This window comes from Centroberyx gerrardi, chromosome 2 (genome assembly GCF_048128805.1).
Source record: "Centroberyx gerrardi isolate f3 chromosome 2, fCenGer3.hap1.cur.20231027, whole genome shotgun sequence".
Lineage (NCBI taxonomy): Eukaryota > Metazoa > Chordata > Actinopteri > Beryciformes > Berycidae > Centroberyx > Centroberyx gerrardi.
Genome location: NC_135998.1, coordinates 9,554,440 through 9,577,655, shown reverse-complemented (window position 1 = coordinate 9,577,655; position 23,216 = coordinate 9,554,440). Strand labels below are relative to the sequence as shown.

General features: G+C 44.6%; 1 protein-coding gene across 1 annotated transcript in view; it reads left to right on the top strand.

The window, feature by feature from the left end:
* Positions 1–23,216, top strand: part of whrna (whirlin a) — a 130,202-nt gene that overhangs the window by 78,327 nt on the left and 28,659 nt on the right. Inside the window, exons 5-6 of the mRNA XM_078288759.1 lie at positions 14,598–14,875; positions 19,515–19,551. Of these exons, the coding sequence (XP_078144885.1) occupies positions 14,598–14,875; positions 19,515–19,551 (315 nt within the window). The remainder of the gene's footprint in view (positions 1–14,597; positions 14,876–19,514; positions 19,552–23,216) is intronic.

Genomic DNA, 23,216 nt, shown 5'->3' with positions numbered 1-23,216 from the left:
AGGCTTAAGAAGCCGGGCTGATTGCGGGATGAGAGACAGGTGTGCCTTGTGAGCCTCACTCCCGTGGAGATCGGCCCCGCCCCTCTGCATGAACCTGCTGAGGGAGAGGGAGAAAGGAAAAGGATTAGGTGGGCGGGCAAAACACAAAGAGCCAGGTCATGACAGTACCCCCCCCTAATGGACGCCTCCAGGCGTCCTACCTGGCTTACTCGGGTACCTACTATAGAACTCTCGCAGCAGTTGTGGGTCGAGGATGAGGGAGCGCGAGATCCAGGAGCGCTCCTCGGGACCGTACCCCTCCCAATCCACCAGGTACTGATATCCTCGGCCCCGCCTGCGGACGTCCAGAATGCGGGTGACTGTGTATGCTGGGTGACCCTCGATGAGATGGGGGGGGAGGAGGCGGTGGCACTGGTGGTTGGAGAGGGCTGACCGAGACAGGTTTCAGGAGGGAGACGTGGAACACCGGGTGGACGTTCAGTGAGGCGGGGAGGCGGAGCCGGACGGCACTGGGGTTGATCACTTTCTCCACCGTGTAGGGACCGACGTACCTGGGGGCCATTTTTCTGGACTCGGTCTGGAGGGGAAGATCTCGTGATGACAGCCATACCTCTTGACCCACCTTGTAGTTGGGAGCAGGGATCCGGTGACGGTCTGCCAACCGCCGATTCCGTTCAGCGGTCCTACCCAACGCTGCCCTGGTCTCACGCCACACCCGTCTGACCTGGGCCCGAACCGAGGGCACCGCCGCGTCGGACTCCTGACTGGGGAATAGAGGGGGTTGGAATCCTGTGTTGATCATGAACGGGGACATACCCGTGGCCGAGCTGATCAAGGAGTTGTGCGCATACTCCACCCAGGGAAGGTGTGTCGCCCAGGAGGAGGGGAGCCGGGAGAGCAGTCTCGAGGTCCTGATTGCCCCGTTCTGTTTGCCCGTTAGATTGGGGATGGTAGCCGGAGGTGAGACTGGTGGCGGCCCCCAGAGCCCGACAGAAAGCCTTCCATACCTGGGAGGTGAATTGTGGACCTCGGTCCGATACGATGTCCTGGGGGATACCATGGAGCCTGAACACATGCCGAACTAACAGATTAGCGGTCTCCAAGGCGGAGGGGAGCTTGGGAAGGGGAACAAAATGAACCGCCTTGGAGAACCGATCCACAATAGTCAAAATGGTGTCGTTTCCTTCTGAGGGAGGCAGGCCCGTAACAAAATCCACTGCTATGTGAGACCAAGGGCGTGGAGGAATGGGTAGGGGCTGGAGGAGACCCGCCGGGGGACGGTGTGAGGCCTTGTTGCGAGCACACACCGTGCAGGCGGCAATGAAGGCTCGAACATCAGCAGCCATGGACAGCCACCAAAAACGCTGCTGAACCAATGTGAGGGTGCGATGGACTCCCGGGTGGCAGGCTATCCGGGAGGCGTGTCCCCAAGAGAGCACTGAAGATCTCGTGACCACGGGAACGAAAAGCCGTCCGGCACTGTTTGTCCCTGGAGGGCTTCCTGGACCTCCTTCTCGACCCGCCACCGGAGCGCCCCCACCACACAGGCGGGAGGAAGGATGGTCTCACTGCTGGGCTCCCTCTCTTCCTCGGAAAACTGTCGGGAGAGTGCATCTGGCTTGACGTTCCTCGAACCGGGGCGATAGGTGAGGGTGTAGGAGAACCGGCCCAGGAAGAGAGCCCACCGGGCCTGACGGGAGTTGAGGCGCCGCGCCGTGCGCAGGTATGACAGGTTCTTGTGGTCTGTCCACACGATGAATGGCTGCGCAGACCCCTCCAACCAGTGCCGCCACTCCTGAAGAGCCAGAACCACCGCCAATAGCTCTCGGTTTCCCACGTCGTAGTTGCGCTCCGCAGGACTGAGGCGACGAGAGAAGAAAGCGCAGGGGTGGAGCTTGCCGTCCACAGGCTGGCGCTGGGAGAGGACGGCCCCGACCCCTGAATCCGAGGCATCAACCTCGACCACAAACTGCTGCTCAGGATCTGGGTGAGCAAGGACAGGCGCTTTAATAAACATGTCTTTCAGTGTGCCAAAAGCAGCATCAGCAGTAGGTGACCAGGCAAAGTTTACTTTACTCGAGGTGAGAGAAGAGAGAGGGGCCGCTATCCGGCTATAGTTTCTTATGAACCGTCTGTAAAAATTAGCAAACCCTAGGAAGCGTTGTAGTTGCTTGCGAGTGGTGGGAACAAGCCACTCCCTGACTGCCTCCACCTTTGAGGGGTCGGCCCGCAGCTGCCCCTTCTCCACCACGTATCCTAAGAAACTGACAGAAGACACATGAAACTCACATTTCTCAGCCTTGACATAGAGCTTGTTTTCTAGGAGTCTTTGTAAGACATCCCGGACGTGACTAACATGTTCATCTTGGGACCGTGAGAAAATCAAAATGTCATCGAGGTAAACGAACACAACCTTGTTTAGTAAGTCTCGTAACACATCATTTACCAAACATTGAAAAACAGCAGGAGCATTAGTCAGTCCAAAAGGCATCACCCGATACTCAAAGTGTCCCAGGTGCGTGTTAAACGCAGTCTTCCATTCATCCCCCTCACGGATCCTGACGAGATGGTAGGCGTTTCTCAAATCTAATTTTGAGAAAACGCAGGCGTCGTGTAGGGGGCTGAACGCAGAGTCTATGAGGGGAAGAGGGTACTTGTTCTTGACTGTGATGTCGTTAAGTCCTGTGTAGTCAATACAGGGGCGGAGCGTTTTGTCCTTTTTCTCAACGAAGAAAAAGCCCGCCCCTACAGGTGAGGAAGAGGGCCGGATCAGCCCCGCCGCTACCGAGTCGGTGATATAACTCTCCATAGCCTCCCTTTCAGGCTTGGAGAGGTTATACAACCGCTTGGTAGGGAGGGGTGACCCGGGGAGCAACTCGATTGCACAGTCGTAAGGTCTATGCGGGGGAAGGGTGCTGGCAGAAGTCTTACTGAACACCTCCTTTAAGTCATGGTACTCGGAGGGGACATTAGTCAGGTCAATTTCCTCGGGTTGCTGGCAGGAGCTGGAGATCCGGGCCGGGACTGCAGATTGCAGGCAGTGAGCATGGCAGTACAGGCTCCACTTACGGATGGTGCCCGTGACCCAGTCAATGTGGGGGTTATGCCGCTTGAGCCAGGGAATGCCCAAGATGACGTTGTTAAGGGGGGAGGTGATGACAAACAAGTCAACATGCTCGTGATGATTGCTGGAGAGAAGTAGCTTAAGGGGCTCGGTCTTGTGAGTAACAATTTCCAACAATTTACCATCTATGGAGTGGATCTCCTTGGGTGAGGTTAGCTTATACACAGGTAGGCCATGGGCTTTAACGAAACTAATGTCAATGAAATTGTCATCTGCCCCCGAGTCGACCAAGACCTCGACCGAGAGGGAGTGTTGTGTGGCGTGAATCGTACCTGCCACCCGGAGGCGTGAAGCGGAGGATGACGAGATTCGGCTCACCAGGAACCTCCTGTTCCCTGGTGAGCCTGGCCTTTTGGCGCCTCCGGACAGCGGCTGGCGTAATGTCCCTCTTGGCCGCAGTAGAGGCAGAGTCTCCCTGTCATCCGCCTCTGTCGTTCCGCTGGGGTCAGGCGCGCCCGTCCGAGCTGCATGGATTCCTCCGCTGGGGGTTGGCGGGACTCGTAGGCGAGGAGGGTGGAGCCTTGAGTGGGTGGTGCGGGGTCCTGGACGGGAGGCGAGGAACCGGCTGCAGGTCTTCTCCTGGTTTCCAGTCTTTCCCTATTCCTCTCCCTCAGTCTGTTATCTAGTCTGATGGCTAAATCTATGAGTTGGTTAAGTGAGGAGCATTCTTCACGCACTGCCAGCTCATCTTTAATTTCACTGGAGAGCCCTTTACAAAAAACAGCCTGAAGGGCTGCGTCCCCCCACCCACTCTCCGCGGCTAGAATGCGGAAACTTACAGCAAACTGTGACACTGGCTGGTTTCCCTGCTGAAGATCCAGCAATTGACCCACTGCCTGTCTACCCTTGACTGGGTGGTCGAAAACCCGCTTCATCTCATCTGAGAATAGTTTGTAGTCAGTGAGGAGGTCTGATTGCTGCCCTGAGATGGCTAAGGACCAGGCGGCTGCCTGTCCTGTGAGTAAACTCATGACAAATGAAATTTTAGCTGACTGAGAAGCATATGTATTAGGCTGTTGGCTAAACACTAGTGAACACTGATGGAGAAACTGAGCACATGTCCCTAAATCACCGGAATACCTGGCAGGTATAGGGATGTAGGGCTCTCTGGTTTGCTGCGCTGGACTGGCGGTCTGGTCAGCTGCTTGGAGTCGAGGGGAAGAGCCGGAAGGTGGAATCACTTGGTCTTTGATGGCCTCCAGTTGGCCGCCCAGTTGAGACACGCTGGCGGTGAGCTGCTGCAGGTGTTCCATCACCTGGAGCAGGGACGACTCGTGCTGATTAACCACTGCTGCCTGGCTAGAGAGCACCCGCTTAAAACTCTCAGATTCTGCTGGGTCCATTCTGGCCAGATGATTCTGTTAGGGGTGTGTTCAAGGAGAGCCAGGACCCAGATGCAGAATCGAACAAAAACAGTTTATTTCCGAAAGTTAACAAAAACTCACTAGAAAACTGGGACTAGAGTATCTACAAGTGATACGCTGAGGAAACACTACGACAGGAGATCTTCACGAGAGCGAGGAGGCATGAGACACGAGCATGTGCGGGAATCATCTGGCACTGGGGAGAATTTGGAGCAGGCTTAAGAAGTCGGGCTGATTGCGGGATGAGAGACAGGTGTGCCTTGTGAGCCTCACTCCCATGGAGATCGGCCCCGCCCCTCTGCATGAACCTGCTGAGGGAGAGGGAGAAAGGAAAAGGATTAGGTGGGCGGGCAAAACACAAAGAGCCAGGTCATGACAGAAATGTTTTTAAAAACTTGTTTTACTGTCAAAAGTCCGCGCTGGGAAAACAACCGTCAGAAATTGAAATGATGTTGTTGCTTTCTTCCCTGGAGTGCACACTTTGGCACACTTTTAAATGTTAGAGCAACTTTTTAAAAGCATTTCACAGGATTACAACAAATGAAAGTGGCTGGCCAAAAGTAACCTAATGAATAGCGATCACACTTGTTTGTGATCTTGTTATCTCAAACCACAAGCATTCATTGATTCTGCAAGGAAGTTGTCAGGTTATAAATTAGTCTGCTTGTTATTTATTAAGCGCATTTCCCCCATGATGATTTCCTTGTGCAATGGCCAAACAACAACACACTCTGAGGACAAAACAAGGACACACTGCCAGGGAAAGGCATTTTTTTAGGCGATGCAAAGTTTGGCACAACAAAGGTTTGTTGTCTGTAGCTGCTTTGCTGTCACCTGGCTGTTACTAAAGTCAACAATATGGCTGCAGTGACTGATATATGGAGTGCCAACTACAATACACATGCAGGAATTTTGGTAACATTGGTGCAGAGACATATTTCCAACATATTTACATAGTTCCACAGTGCATGGTGACATACATGAGACAAGGGCAACAAGCTCAAAACTTGAGCTCAAAAATGAGCATGAACTCTGAAATGCAGATTATATGTTGTGGACATTTTATGTTCCTCCACCACAAATTGGTCAGGCCATTTTCACCTGTTTGTCACATACTGTATAAAGGTTAAGTTTAGGCAAGTAAAACAGCTTTGGTTAGGTTTTTTTTATTTATTTTTTTTAAGATGATTTTTGGCAATTTTTGCCTTTATTTGATAGGTGAAAGTAGAGAGAGAGGAAATATTGGGAAAGCGAGAGGGGGATAACGTGCCAAAGGTCCTGGGCTGGATTCGAAAAGGGAAAATGCAAGATGTATTATGGACAGAAGACTGTATTAATTTACAAATCAGAGAAGGCTTGACTTGCAAAAGAACCCATCTACTCCTGGGGATTAGTGACTCACCAACAAAGCGCAAACAAAGTTTGAGAGCAGAAGTTATGCAGATACAATAATCCGTGAGATGTTGTAGTACTTTATAATCCCTAAAAGAAGTTCCCCAAACTCTGGTTCATACAGTAGATTTGTCTGTCAGGAATCTATCTTTCTAACAGCATGCGTTCTTTGACAACACTCAACGACAAACAATCTAAAGAGTTCCTCCTCCTAGTCTAAAAACACGACACCCTCCGGCTCCTTGCAGTGATTTATGGTGCGGTGCATAGATAATTGAGCTTTGCTGTTTCGGGCAACACCATATGATGCCCTTAAAGACGTCTCTCCATCTTGGTAAGATCATTCGATGCAGTTAGGATCTGTGGGTCGTTAGGACGCTCAGGCAGGTTCAGTCAGTCAGGCTTATCCTCAAATTCCACTAGCCGTGTTGCGTTGCGCCTCATCGCCGTCAGCGTTGCATCACTGTGATGTTCTAGCCGCTCCACAGACCATGTGGTTTTGAAAGAGGAACAGAGGGGAAAATCATCTGCACCACATTCATCATTACAATAAATATAACTGGTATTTTTTCCTCTTTGTGCACAAATGTAAACAAAAGCTAAGATGAAACAAACTGCAATACTGCCAAACTACAGCCAAACACTATTATAGTAGATTACCCCTATCTGCTTTTGAGAGTTTGTTTGTCACTTTGAGAAACGTGTAGACTTTTTTTTGATAAAACATCATAGCCTGAACATCATGACCGCGAGTCCATACACCAGAAAACAACCAATATCAACTTTTCTTTCTCATTATTTCAGTGAGCTATATGAGGATAAACATCAGCCATTGAGAACTGAACCTCTGCTATTTTGGAACTTGGATGCTTCCAACGGATGTGTCACAACGCAAACGCAATGCAAACGCAACGCAAACGCAACGCAAACGCAACGCAAACGCAACGCAAACGCAACGCAAACACTTTCATGGATTTCAAAGGAAGCATTCCCTCCATGGCTGATGGCTGATGGGAATGCCTGGTGCCACATGGCTGCAGTGGAGCTTGGGGGGTTACGCTGGGAGGAGAAAAGATGGGGACTGAAGGAATAGAGGAGGAAAGAAGGGCGGTGAGAGGGAGATTGAGGGGGAGGAGTGGTAATGAGGGGTGGAGGAGGAGGAGAAGTGTTGGAGGAGTGGAGTAGAAGGAGAAAGGAGGACAGAATAATATCAGGGGAGGAGATGGATAGAGGACTAGAGGGGAAAAGGAAGAGTAAAGGAGGAGGAAAGGGGTTGAGGAGAGAAGAGGAGAGCGGAGGAGGAAGGAAGGAAGAGGGATAGGAGGAGGAGGAGGGAGGGAGGGAGGGAGGGGTACAGGAGAGTGGGGCTGGAGTGCGTTGAAGAGGTGAGGAATCAGACAGACGGAAGGCAGACTGTTAAAATAATAATAAAACTTTGATCAAGAAATCGGCTGTTAAAAACAGCATGGAAAATAATGAGAGCGAGAGAGGAGGAGAGAGACAGAGAGAGAGAGAGAGAGAGAGAGAGAGAGGAATACAAAGAAAGGTAAGGGAGCCGAGGGGCCTAATTAAAGTTTAACCATTTCCAGTGAGAGTCTGAACTTGAAGATATCTGTTGTCTGGGCTTTGGCACGCTCAACGAAAAGCCTCTGCCTCCTTTGTTTTTTAGGACGAACCGACGTCCTCCAGCCCTCCTCCGTACAAATCCAAGCGCATTCCCTCACTTTGGCTCATTTAAGAAGACAAATGCTACAGTTCAAAGTATAAGGAGCTGGACTGAGGCATGGCAAGTCGATATCTAATCTCTTCCCTGTTCTCCTCCCCCTGCCAGGGGACAGAAACGAAGGGAGGGAAACGTCAGGAGAGTTGAAGTATGGAAAGCGGTAGATGGGAGACGGGCAGCCCACACACTGCTCTGCTCTCTCTCTGTCTCTGTCTCTCTCTCTCATAACATACACACAGCAACAGGACACACAAAGAGACAGAGGGAAAGAACCAGAGATATTTATATAAAAAAGAAAGCAACAAAGTGAAAGAAGCAACCAAAGGACAAGATAAAACTGCCTCCTGTTCTTCATGTAGCTTTAGGGATCGCTATAGCCTCCATTTTTATCCCTCAGCTGCCCCCGTCTCTCTCTCTCTCTCTCTCTCTCTCTCTCCACGTCCGCCACTCCATTCAACCAAGCTATCTGGCCCAGACTGTACATCACAGCGCTTTGATAATGTCAGTGGAATACTTGACAATAGTCCTGATCAAACGGCTTGAGTAGGACGATTCAAAGGGAGCGTAATAGCCTGTCTGCTCGCCGCCTCTGTCTTCTCATCACTTTTCTTCAATAGCGCTTTACCCAGACACTCAGGAGCCGCTTTTGAAAAAGGATCTGATGACAAAGTTTGTGCTTGTGACAAAATACGAGCCAAACGTGGGATTTGTGAAAGACTGATGTGATGATGCAACAACAGGTGATTAGAATATTCGCTAAATGTTTGGTATACATCAAAACATGGAATGAATGGTGGAGATTTAAAGGAACAATCCACCCTAAATTAAACACTTAAAAATCAAACAAACAGCTATTACATTACATTTACTTACATGTCTGGGCTCATTTTGTTGTTTGGTGGTATATATATATTTGTTATTTATGTGAATAACACATAATAACACATAATAATGTCATGTCGTCTACGTAATGTGGCCAAATGTAGATGACATGACATTTTCCAGCGCCGCTACAATGGAGTTTAATAGCAGAACATCAGCGGTACACATCAGGTTTTGGTGTCAGTCCCTCAGAATGAAAGAGTTGATCTAACTCTAAAATGTAACATCATCAACACCAAAAAAAACAAAATCTGATTACATTACATGATTCAACCGGCTGATTTAGTTAATTTGAACGACTTAAAACAGTTTAGCTCTCGTGTTTGGATTGAAATACCGGACCAAAGCCATAAAAGTTTGTTGGAGTGTAGTTTCAACTGCAGAAATTGCAGCATTGTACTTTATATTTACATTCTATACACTCACATGACCTATGACACTCTTATCCAGAGTGACTAACAGTGAGTGCAACAGTAGAATAAACTTCAATTCCTCTGTCATCAAAATTGCAAGCAACCAATTGTAAGGAGTGCAAAGCCGGGTCAGGGGCCATTTTGCCCTTACAATACTCCTGTGACCGTAGAATGATCGTGTAAAAGCAAAGTGCTGCAAAAGAAATAAAGAAATAAGAGCTGTGGAGAATAGCCAGAATGGATGTTTTTTTAGACAAATTAGAGCGAGCAGAAGACAGTCAGGGAATATGATTCACCACTTCCCGTTTGCAAAGTGATGCACTGTCTGTATTTGCATTCATATCCTTTTACAAATGGAGAAATCCTCTTTTTTTTAAGGATTATTTGTAAGGCAGCACAGTGGAAAGAGAGAAATACTATAAGAGGTTCTGTATTTTTTTCCTTTTTGCTGCCTGTTAAGCACTTGTGCTAAATAAAAAAAAGTGTATTATTGTTATTATGACATGTTATGCTCAATCACCTACTGAGCCACTAGGATGCCACAGGAACCTTTATCTTAGCACTTCTCCCATCTCCTACTTGGTTCCGATGAAGACTTACATACATGGAGGTGTGTGTGCGTGTGTGTGTGTGTGTGTGTGTGTGTGTGTGTGTGGCCTTAGAGAGAGTCAGTGCGGACGTGTGAAGCTTATAATTGGGAGTGTTTCAGAAAAACAATGTGTTGCATTTCATTGCGATCGATCGGGCCGTACTCAGCTGTTGCCCATGTTGTTTTTCTCGCCCTGTACGACGTACATGCTATTATTAATCACCAGGATTCATCAGAGCCTTAATTGTAAATATCATTGCCATTGGCTGTTGTTTAATTACCCAGCACGCTCCTCGGCGATGGCGGCTCTGGTCTGACGCACGGATTGATCACTAGAAATGAAGTACTTGCGACTCAGGACAGGGCCCAGCTTCTCTCGAATAGAATTCTAATGAGGGAGGGGGGGGGGGGAGCGAGAGGGAGTCAAATAAGGAGAGAGAGAGAGAGAGAGAGGGAGAGAGAGAGAGAACGGTTGTACTCTGTTGATTCTAGGAGAGGTTTGAAGAGAGGAAGCGGAGCGGAGAGAGGGAGGACGTCAGTGGCAACTTGATGACAACAGCAGGAGATGCAGCACAACAGTCAAGTGACTCAGTGTTGTGACTCAACTTTAACCAGACAAAGCTCTCTCTCTCTCTGTGCGTGTGTGTGTGTGTGTGTGTGTGCATATCTACACTACATGGATGGTGGTGTGTTTGTTTTCAACCAAGAGACAAAAGGTCATATGTTAGAACTGCTTATTTGCACCAGTCCCATCGTTTGCAGCTGAAATCGCTGCACCTCATCAACATTAACAGCAACTGCACAATCAGAATCACTTTGATCGCCAAGTACAAGAAATGTACAAGAATTTTTCATTTTTTTTTGAGTCCTTGGTGCTGATTGACATCGTACAAAGTCTCGCCTGATAAATTGTTGTTGCTCTTCCATGGGGTTGGGAGGCAGGATGGCAGGTCTGATCATCTATGAAGATAAGGGTGTCAGCTAAACGTCTAAAACTGAAATGCAAATCGGCTATTTTGGCAGTTGTTTGCGGCGGCTGACATGTTGTTTAGAAGCACAATCACTTTATTTTCCAAGTACGACGTACAGAAATGTATCTTTGAGGCATTGGTGCAGTGAAATATTGTCAACTTTCACAGAACATACTGACACTCATGGAAGAAAAAACACATAACGTCACTCACAATACAAAACAAACTATCAACAGCAGATTATTCATGTCACTCTAAATAAATTCAGCCTTTTATAACTTTGTGCATTGAAGCAGTGTGGCTGACAGTGTGGTTGCTGCAGTAATAGAGGAAGTTGATAGGCCAAGGTACTCTGATGCAGCGCATACTGATTAGATGCTTCAAATAAATTACAAGCGTTGATGGGCTTACCTTCCTGTAGCCGAAAAATGTCATAGGGTGCAAAGTCTGAGAAAACTGAGAGGAGCAGATCACAAGGGAACATGTTTGATTAAAGTTCCTAACGCTATACTGTTGGATAAAAACTTTTTACTTCCCCAAAAACATTTCAGCACTTAAAAAACTGGCCATTTTTCTCGCTGGTCCCTGTACATATAATAAATTATTAACAGAGAACAGCACACATAAATCTGATTATATCACAATTATTAAGTGTCTTGATCCTGGCTTTGGAGTGGAGTTGGCCATGTATCACAAATATTGATTGGACTGTCTTTAACCACAAGAATAATATATAAGAACTTTTAAATGGAGCGGCGTTACCCTTTAACACTGTGGTTTTGAATGAGCTTTGTAGGGTCATGAAACTTACTTGGAGTCAGAATCAGAATCAGGTTTGCAGTAATTTGTCAAATACAACAGGTGTGCAAAGAATTTTAATTAATTCATTGCTGCAAGACATTTACACAATACATGATTGACACACTAGTGCAGGACAAAACGTATCAGGACCTCACATATAGTGCAGAAAAGATTTACTGTATGACAACAGACTAAACACAAACGCATAAACACAGACATAAACACACCACAAATATACATTGAAAGCTGATGAATTGTTCCAGTGTAGCAGCATTGGCGTAGTTGGTAGCAGCAGCACTGACAGAGTCATATATGTGCAAGGTACAATGAAGATGATAAATGGCAACAGATGTATAAAATGACGTGTGCAAAATATAACTAGGTTGATAGATTGCCTGTATACCTTCTATCATTGGACTATGTGTAGTATCAGCACGCACCAGAAGCCAATATGTCACCCACACATTTCTAAACACATTTTGGAGATAGCTGTCATCACTTGAGACATGTGTGGCATTCAGTTATTCTGCACACTAAATCACTACAATGTGCAGCATTTCCTTGTTTGGAAACATTAACGTAACAAGGATTTAATTTCTGTTGCGACCACATTGGAGTCCAAATGCCATTTCTCAACATGTGACCGTTCCAGAGATACTACTACAATAGTGAAGATGTCTGCTGTGTATGAGTGTCTCCTCCTTTTGTGACTCATGAGTCTTGCGTGCTCTTATGCTGCGTCTTCAAATATTAAAAGAACCCCACAAAAAATGAGCATGTTGTGATAATAAGTCCATAAAAATGAGTCCATTGCCTCCCTTCGTGGCTGTTTGTAATTCAAACAGCTGGAGCAAACAGCTTGTAATCTGTCTTGAAATCTGTCTTTCATCCCTGTGGCTCGGGCTCAGGTGCTGCGTTACCACCTGATGGTGGGAATAAAAACTCTGTGGGATGTTTGATGAAGAGATGAGTGCTTTGCGGTGGCAGCAGTGTGTGGCCTCATTGAATGGGAGCTTGTTGCCACTGATGATTTTTGTGCATTTCTAAATATGATTTTGATCTTGCGTCCCTTTGCAGTGGAATGGCCCTGCTACAAACTATAGTTTTTCACTTGTAAAAGCTGACAAGTGTTGAGGCTTGTACTCCACATTTCCTGTGTTGCCTGCGGAAGTAGAGGTGCTGTTGTGCATTAGTGCATTAGTGGTGATAGATCTGGTGGTGACCTCAAGTTGTTGGAAAATGCCCAGGACACTGAAGGTATCGGATATTGAATGTCTTTAATCTCCAGTTTACATTGGCTGCTGCTCTGAGAGAACATTGAAATCTTTGTGGGATTTGCTTGGCTGACCAGAGTAAAGTGGGAATAAAACAAAGAGACAGAAACTGACATTTGGGAACATTTTTTTAAATGCTAAACACTAAATCAAGTCTAAATGCCAGACAAAGCAATTTACAAGACCAACGACTGTACCATTTTTTTTTTAAAGGAGAGTGGCAAGCCCATCGTCTGTGAGTAGCTTATTATATAGTTATGGTGACAGATGAAGTAAAGAGAGCTGGGAGAGAGAGAGCACAGAGATGACTAAAGAAAAAAAATCTACCTGGCTCTAATTTCTTTACCTAGCATGCTTGTTGTGCGACAAAGGACTATTTGTTATTGTTTGTACTGTGACTTTGACCCTTGCACTCCTTATTGTTGGTCGCTTGTAATATTAAAGGTCTAGGAATCTAATCTTGTTCTGCTGCTGCGCTCATTGTAATTTGTTCTGAATAAGAGCATCTGCTACAGTAGATGCCTAAAATCTAAATTTATACAATGTGACAGCACAGCATGAGCTGGGGAGGTTCAAGCTCATGGATGTGCCGGGTCATTCTGAGTTTTGGGAGGTGGAGGTTTGGTCTGAAATATTCTCTACAGTCAAATCTGTAGAAGTGGTAGCTCAATGGGTACAGAGCATTACACTGCCAGAGTTAGAGGTTTAATTCCCCCTGGAGTCTCACATACTAAAAAATGTACACACTGTAAGGCATTTTGAATTGAAGTTTCCATTAAATGGCAAATGTTATATTAATGTTAACTGCTTTTACTGGAGCTACAGGCATCAACAAGGACATTTCCACTGATTGAAATATTATTTTAACATTATTACATAGCATTTCAGCTCTTTTTGCTCATTCAGTGTGGGCAGAATGTACATTCATGTTGTCATGTTGGTTATACTCTGCATGACATGTGAATGATCAGACCTGGGCATCTTATTGCCCCAATGGTACACATTTTATATGAAGTTTATTCAAGTTCATACAATCAAAAATGAAAGTATGCTACCACACAGACAAGACAAGACAAAATAACTTAAGATAAGATAAGAACAACAACAAGATAAGATTAACTTTACTGATCCCCAAGGGAGAATTGGATCATTGTAGCAGTAAAGAATATGCTATATATAATAATACAAAAAGTAGAATATATGGAGGTTTAGAGATGCTGTTTCTTTGTCATTCTAATACAGAGCTCCCGTTGGCTACGGTGAATTTGAACAGAATAACAAATGTTTACAGGTTTTCAGATTTACAGAATTACTATCCAGTGCAAGAGCATAATGAGCAGGGTGTGAAAGATTCTCAGCTATCCACAATCTCAGATTTACAGAAGGAGGAAACAATGGACAGCAATCTGGCCAGATATTACGTAGGCGACAGAAGTGAAATGCTTATTTATGGAGGTATGTACAGAGATAAGTACATGTCATGATAGACAGAGATAAGATTATGCCAAGGAAAGGAGACATACAGAGTAGTGTAGGGCGTAGAAACAGGGCAGTTCAGGGTTGGGGCAGTATTTCAGCAGCGTTATAGCTGGCTGGAAGAATGTCAGTTGGCACAAATGAAGCGTGTCCGAGGGATGACCCGGTTAAAGGTGCTCCGTAGCCACATCAGCTCATTGTGGAGAAGGTGGCTATTGTCCGAGATGGTGTTTGGTTTGGACACCGCCCTCCCCTCCACCCACTGCCTCCAGGGGGTCCAGGCTGAGCCCCTTTGATAGAATATAAAATTACGTATGAAGGCCTTTTCAATTACATATTAAATAGCTCTGGTGTGAAGCCGGGGCGGCGTGCAGTGGAATACTTTAATCTTCGTATAATTATTCCTCTTCCACTCTAGCACCTGAGCGGGGCACGACTCTGCACGCAAAACCTCAAACCTAATTATCTCACACTGATCTGTTTAACATTTTATATGCCTCTACCGCCTCCCGTCTGTTACGCTACCTCTGTCTGACCCCCGTACTGTGTGACCTTTGACCTATGAACCCGTGCGTGTGCCGGTCTCAGCCCGCTCTGCCCGTGCCGCCCTGCTCAGTCCCGCCCTCCATGCCTCTCTGTGCCCTCCCCGCCCCGCAGGTTGGCGACCAGATCTTGGAGGTGAACGGGCGCAGCTTCCTGGGCATCCCGCACGACGAGGCGGTGAGGGTCCTGAAGTCGTCGCGGCACCTGATGATGACGGTGAAAGACGTGGGCCGCCTGCCGCACGCCCGGACGGTGGTGGGCGAGACCAAGTGGATCGCCAGCTCGCAGATCACCGAGAGCTCCGCCACCAGCAGCATGGCTGGGTGAGTGAGTGTGTGTGTGTGTGTGTGTGTTTGTGCGTGTGTATGTGTGTGTGTGTGTGTTGTAGGGCTGAAAAATATTGACAAAAAATCGAATTGCGATTGTTTGACAGAATATTGCAGTTTTTAGAACTTTAAAATTGTTTAAAGAAAAGTGATTTTGTTACAAAAAATTGATGTCAGTGTGCAGGATTTACTGAGTTTGAGTCTGATGAAAGGTTTTTTCACCAATATTGTACTTGCTTCATGGACCAAAGATTACCTGCAGCTCTGAAACACCTTGTTCAGAAATCCAGTTTGGACGCAACTTTCTTAAGAAATTAATTGCAGCCTCTACGATTTGGAAATTGCAGAAGTTCATATTGCGATTTGGATTTTTTTTTTTTTTCCGATTAATTGTTCAGCTCTAGTGTGTTGCTGGATGATGGGTGGGAAGAAGGGTGTAATAGGGATAAGTATGCAAGGGACCAGTAGGTGAAAGATGACACCTCTGCCATTGTAGGTGATCTCATGGATGAATGAGGACATTTGAGTGAGAAAGGTGGATCATATTTACTAGGGCTGGACCGATATATCACTGATGTGCCTTTTATTAAATATCAGATATCGACCAGTGAAAGTCGTCCACCTCTTATCTGATGGAGGTTCCTCCCACAGCAACACAAAAAAACAGTCTGTAAAACATTTAGATGTAATTTTCTTTGAACATTTGATTAGGTTTTTGTGATTTAATTCTTCATTTAAAGGCCTAGAGTCCCAGAGTTTCCCGTACGATTGGGTGAGTCACTCTGCCTTAAAGGAGCTGCTAACCCATCCTAAAGAATTTCATTAATCTTTGTTTTAATGGAGAGTTTTAGTGTCCCATGGTCTAAATGATCTTTCAGAGGCTTTTTCACCCTGACTTATTGGGGGAAATACTGAATAAATGGAATTTCTGGCATGAAAAAGGTCAAATTTAAAGATAAAATATCCTTTGTTGGTGATTTCACTCTACAAATATCAGTGTTGTTACTGGCCTTGAGAAACCATATCAGTTGCAGGTAAAACACAGAGAGTAGATCAGACGTTATAGGGGTTACGGCCTTTTTACTGTAGCACTACAGGAAGAATTGTGCGTCTTCATGACTGTAATGTTTTTTTAAGGCGTCTGTAGGCTAATCCAAAAAATTACACAGTTGGCATACTGTATGTATGCTGTCTAACCATTGACATCATTGAACTCCTTTGCACTGCCACACATTCACAAATATCATTTTTAGCCAGCCAAACTGCTTACCCCAATCCTAGTTGAAAATCACAATTGGCACTAGAGAAAAATAATGGATTTTAGAGCAATGGAGCAGGAAAAAGATCTGCAGAGATGTGGAGAGAAAAGCACTCTCTCCATGTTAGACTGAAATATTTGTCACAGTCTGCAACTGTCTAATATGATCTGATGTGCTTCTTTCCTGAGATGGCAGGACACTCACTTGCACCCTTTAGCAAAAAAAAAAAAAGCAATATACAGTTCTCTTGGAAAAATGCCAGAGCGTCTCTCAAAATGCCACACCTGAGTAATTCATCTGCTGCTCATGACCTGGAATAAATGTGATCTCTAACAACCAAATTAAAGCCTAATCTAAATGTCAGACTAATTTTCTCATCAACTCAATAATACACAACCTGCCATCCCAGCACACCTACGCTGTAATGCCATACAATATTTCCACAAACAAATTGGACTAAAAAGGCATTTAACATTTACGTTATCAATTTTGTTTTTTGTTTTTTTCTGGTTGAATCTCCCCATGAGATACACTTACATGGTTATTGCAGCGTTATTGCAGTTTCTTGCAGAACCAACACGATTTTCAAAATGAGCGCTGTAAGAGACAGATGGCTCTCTTCTGTCAAAGCTGCTGCCTGTATTTACTCGCCTTCACACTCACATCACATCTCTCTCCAAGAAGATCATAGAAATGGCTGGAACCACAACAGTTCTTAGTAGTGGAGACAGGAAAGTAACGTTACTCCAATTTCATAAATTTTCTGAATTTGATTCCATATTTTTATCATTTTAGCGATGTAAATAGGAATATAAAACAGGTAAAATGTGCACAGCGTAAAATACACCACTGAAGATTACCTAAAGTTGAAATGTTGGATGCTGTGCTGGCTCAAAAAACTGTTTACTAAATGTAAGAATTTGCCGTTTTCAGCTTGTTGTGTATTTTACATTAGTCCCAGTGAGATTATAGCACTGCACACATCCACAGTACTTGTTTTCATATCTTGCCTGTAAAGACTGCTAATTATCTAGCAGTGTAAAGGGGCCAGCCAGGGAGGAGACATTTTGAAAAATCTTTAAGAAGAGAGAATAAATGGAGTTGTTCTCAAAAGTCAACCTGGCTAATTGAATTTGAATCCCAAGACAGGTCTCAACGCTGAGTTTAATGTGCCATTTCAGGGGGGACTGCAGTATTTTCTCCAGGCTTTGATTTAACTATATATTTTCTACTTTTTCTGGACCCAAAGGCAGTGCTTTGAATCGTCGCGTTTACTCATGGTCTTAAAGCCTATTACTCTTCATTGGCACTTGAGGATGTGAAGACGTACAAGAGTTATTTCACTCAGACGAGAATATGGGGTTTATCGGGCAGAAATGATGCCCATTTTAAAATATTTCCTTTTATGTGTGTGGAGTTTGTGTACGGATCCGTCACTCTCTGTTCTTTGTCTGATTGGAATGCAAAACGGAGGTGTGGCGTTTTGGAAAAAAAGCGGATAGATAATCTGTAAACACAGAAACATCTGCAAGCTCCTTTTTATTGCCATTCTTGCCAAATGCTTTAAGCTGTGGCTGCATATCATACAACTCTGGGAAGCTGTATACGAGTGAAATTAGTTGCTTTTCCATTCTGAAAATCGAGAGAGAAAAGGCGAGCTCCACCTTCATCATCTATGATAGGCTGGTGAACAGTTAATGGATAATAACGTATAGTGCAGTCTAACAAAAGTTCAAACTTTTGACGTATGAAAAAATACGGACCAAGGCTGCGTACAAAAAGTGGATAGCCTTTCGTTCTCTCAGTCATTCATAAACGTATCAGCTCCATAGAGAATGCATTGGGTCAATTCATTTTTGACGGATACAAAATCTCTGTCTTGCCGACCCCTCACGCCGTGAACACACTGTTTCCGTAACATTGTTTGCGTTGTCTTCACATACAGACCATACAGAGCAGCACACAAGGTTTATCTGCATTTGGTCTGCATTTGACTAGTGGTCCAACAATGACGGATGAACGTCTCATAACCGCAGTTTCGGGATTTCATGAATTATATGAGCAAAGAGATGTGTATGGGCTTTATTTATCTAGTTTCCCTCCAATGAAGTACTCCTATAGAGTGAAAACATTGCATATTTTGGTATGGGTATTGAACAGTAAATGTTTTCTCTACAACAGTAAATGTAATCTTTATGTTTCGTGTATGACTTCATCACCATGCAAAGTTAATTTACATTGAATATTTAAATGTATCACTACTTTTACTGCCATTTTGACAGCATCCAGTTTACGCATTCATTTAATGCAAAAGTAGGATAAATACAATGCATGCAGCACTCAGAGTGCAACGCAATGCATCTGCAATGCAAACCCAACGCCATAACACAGCAGTAACAGTGGAGGGCTACAGATTTGTTGCAATCAGTGTGTTCACAGCGTTAGTGTGTGTAAGTGTATGTGTGTGTGTTTGTGTTTGCTGCGTGCGTGTCTGAGCTATAAATTTAGTTGAAAAGGCTGACTGCAAAATGTACTATTTACATTTACTGTAAAATGTCTTTCTGAGCATCAGTTTATGCCACTTCTCTGAGAAACGCGAAAACCTGACGAAGATTAAACATCTGTGGTGCAGCGCGCTCACAGACAATGATGTTCTGCCGGTGATAAATGAAAAATACACTCGAAATATACTCCACTAGATGAAAAGCTGTCAGCCAAGATATTTCACATCTTTTGTCCATTCCTAAATCCATAATTTGTGTGTGGGTGTGTGTGGGTGTGTGTGTGTATGTGTGCGCGCATGCATGCCTATTTCTGAGGCTCTGTTCTTCGACTTTGGTAGCAAAAGTACTGATTAATGATCTCAGAGGTAGTTCAAAACTTAGAAAGAGAGAGAGAGAGAGAGAGAGAGAGAGAGTGTGTGAGAGAGAGAGAGTGTGTTTGTGTGTGTGTGTGTGTGAGAGAGAGACAGAGAGAGAGAGAGGGAGTGAAGGAGAGTGTTTGAATTAGAGAAACTGGTGAAAGAAACTGCAAGATCACAGTCCTGTGTGTGTGCTTAGATGTGTACATGCATGCTCCTATTGGTTTGCACATAGTGTGTGTGTATGTGTGTGTGTGTGTTCGTGTGTGTGTGTGTGTGTGTGTGTGTGTGTGTGTGTCTGAGTGCACACTCAGCCAAATACTGACAGAATCGGCAGGAATTAGATAGCAACATTGCAATAATGTGTATGTATGTGTGTGCGTGCCTGTGTGTGTCCCTGAGTGTAAGTGTTTCAAATGTGTATTTGTGCACATGAATAGCTGTGTATGTGTGTGAAGCTGAGAACTCAGCTGTCCCCCGGTGGATAATTTGTCCTCTTTATCTGTTTGTCCTGCAGCTTCTCCATGGACCAAGGAGCCTCCGCAGCAGGAAAGGTGAGACATCATTACTTGTGTGTGTATGTGGGAGTGCGGGGGTGTGTGTGTGTGTCAGTGCGTGCATATGTCTGTGCGTGTGTGTGTGTGTGTGTTGCTTTTGGTAAATGATCATGTCAAGGGCTAGACTCTTATCTCATCTGTGCCCAAATCTGTGCATGGCATTAGTGGGAGCACAAGAGCGATAGTATAACCTTGGTCAGGAGTATTTAACGGTGTGCCACGAGGGTTCGAGAGACTGCAGGTTTTCATTCCAACCAAACACAACAGCAGCTGATTTCTCTCATTAGCAAACATTCAACCAGAGACAAGAAACTAATCAGTGAAATCAGCTGCTGTCGTCTTTGGTTGGAACCAAAACCTGCAGACTCTCGACTCTCCATGGCACACGGTTGTATACTCCTGATTATCTATCTATCTATCTATCTATCTATATCTATCAGTGTTACACTCAACAGCCAGTATGATCTAAATGCAAAACAGATTAAAAGAAATGTTAAAAATATGCTGGTTAGCTTTGTGTAATTGCTGGCTGTGAAAAATAAGCCATGTTGTTTTTATATACAGTATACAGTGGATGCTGCGCAGCCAGTTAATTTATTAACCATGCATCAAACTAAGCTTTGAATATGCTCTGCTGCAGTAGCGACGGCATTCCTAGCTAGCTAATCTATGGCAGGACGCGCTCCGTCTGACCGGTAAAAGAAATTTCAGCGGCATTCCAGAAACAATTAACTGTTCTAAACTTCCTATTGACAATGTTCACATAGAAATGACTTTTTTTGACTGATTTTTTACAGTCATGTGTTCATTTTGGAAAACTTTTTGTCGAAGCGGGGACTTCCGTACGCCATTAATTTTAGCGGATGTTTGGAAAGGTTTGTTCTTCTTCACTGATGTTGCAAGTGGTTGCAAGGTGTTGTGGGATGTCCTATAGTCTGCCTGAGGAGACACTGTATGCTTCCTTCAAAATCAGCCAAAACGAGGCACCTTAAAAGGAAGCTTCCTATGTGTCAAACCAGGTTGAGACAGTACTACAACTTTTAAAATTCGACTTCCTACCTAGAAATTCTACCTAAATAGGAACCGTCTTTGCGTTTGAAACAGAGCCTATATGTGATGCTAGAATTTACAGCTAGCTTTACTGCGGTGTCGTGAGTTACAGACAACAAAACTGTGAGGAGAGGTTTCCATTTCACAGCCCAAATGACTTTCCTGCTCTCACCCGCTCTGCTTGCTTCTAAAATCCAAGCCAGGTTAGTACTTGACCTTGTTAATGCCACCAAGGCTTTTAAAAACACCTTATCAGCACAAAGAGCCTTGTGGCATGAGGCTCCCTTTCTTTCGCTCACCATATGCTGCCATTGTATTTACTGTTGACTTTGACTGTGACTTTGGTAGGTGAGGTAGGGAAGTAAGCAAGAGTGGGTTTGAATGGAGAGATAAGAGGTAGAAAGTGGGGGAGACAGCAGCTGACGACAGAGAGGCGAGAAAGAGGGGGAGAGCGGGAGAGGAAGAGCTCACTTTTCATTATGGAAGCTCTGATGTCCAGTCCTCTCCTGGCAGAAGGGGGGGAACGGTGTGGAAGGACATAGAGAGGGACGGAGGGAGAGAGAGAGAGAGAGAGAGAGAGAGAGAGAGAGACGGGACAATTACCTGCCCTTTTTGTCCCAGCTGCCCTTTTCAGATTGAAACACCAAGACAGATTTTGTAAAGGAACATCACGAACACTGATCACCTCAGGAGCTGCGAGCTAAAAAGGGGCATATAACCGGTCTGAAGGGCGTTTGAAGAGTTTTGTTCCAAAATGAGATATCCAGCATTTAAAAACCTGACACCCACTCTCCCATATTGACTGCTGGCATGAAAGTTAAGCACATTATGGGTTAGTATTGAAGTTCGGATTCATCTCCAGACATTTGCCTATAAAATAGTTCATTTTTTGGGGGCAGAATCAATTGTGTTTTTCGAATATTTCCCAATGAATTTCAGGTAGCAATTTTTTCCAAAATGGATATATAGCATTTTGGAACGAAACCCTTCATTTATGCTACAGTATTTCCACTATATGCTCCCACACACACACACACACACACTCCCATATCAACGTTCTCCTCACCAATCACACCATTAAAACTTAAAACACAACCATACTTCTGCCATAATACTATATCAGTAATGCACAGCCAAAGCATTGCAGTCTACATCAGCATACATATAATATGATTTTTAGATTGCATGCCAGTAATGCCTGCACTTAAAAGCGGCAGCACAGGAAACTCATTTGCAATTTGTGGATTATGTGTATGAAGCAATGTTGGCATGGACAGTAGCCTTACTTCTCCTCAAGAGCTTACATTAGCCAGCGGGGACAATTTAAGACCACATGGTTGTTTTCATCCTCTCCATAAAATCATAAGACACTCGCCTTTTCATCCAATCTCTTATCCAATGTGTGCAGAAAAAATGTCAAGCTCCTTCAGATGAAAAACTGCCAAACATATGAGAGATGCCAAACTGCAGTGAGAAACAGCTATTGGGGCTGGACTGCAGACTGGACTGGACAATATTCAATCCAGGCCTAAATCTATTTCACTCGTCTAATTTTTACACCATTAACTATATGATTACTTTTGGTCTGAATATGGGCCGTATTTTTAAAATAGCATGCCAAACTATAAATAAAGTGATTCTCAACCCAGAATTTTTAAGCACCTGCAGACCTCAAAAACACTTGTGCATTGACTCTGATTGATAGAACATGCAATTTATCTGATTTCATATTGCATTTCAATTTATACCTGTAATTTTTACGTTAGATTACATATTAATCTCAGTGAGACATCAGAAATACAGTGTATTTCTGGGAGCATCATGAACTCAAATCCCTCTAGCATTTCTGAGGATGTGTCCTTTTACAGATTATTTGTATGGCATTTCAGCTTTGTTTGACAGTTCACAGTGAAGAGAGAGGGGGGTGACATGTGACAAAGGTCCCAGGTCAGATTCAAAACTTAGATGTTGCAGTTACATGATAGGCACCTTAGCCAACTAAGCTACCAGGAAAATGTGTTTAAAAGTCATTCTCCTCTGATTTCATCCATTCATCATCTGGTACTCCAATACTTAGAATTTCATGCATTTGCAGATGCTGTTTGACCCAACTCTGATTTTCCCACCGAGGTGACTTCGTGGATGAATAACCTTTAAAAGACGCTATGCAATCCACTCGGGTCTATAAGCAAACCCTTACATAAAAGTTCCACTGAGACTGAGCAGTTACGCTGAAAGACGAGTCAATTAAACAGCCTCGTGAAAAGGGAGAGCAAAGAACAAGTTAATTCGGGGAGTCCTGGTGGCTCAGCAGGATGAGTTTGAAGTGTTATGGGTTTGGAGCTGACATTTGTTGCATTTCATTCCCCCTTTCCCATCTTTGCTGTCACAGGAATGCCATGAAAATACGAAAGGAAGGTTACCAAATTCATTGCACCCACCGAGCTATCTACTGTAGAATGAGCCGACACTGAGTGATGCCTGTCATGTAACTCAGAGACTCCCCAGCTTTTTCATGTCAAGGACTCCCAAATAGATTTGAGATAGAAGACTTATGGACCATACTGGAGGTCTACCTGTACAAATCTTTCAGAACTGAAGTGGATTGGCTG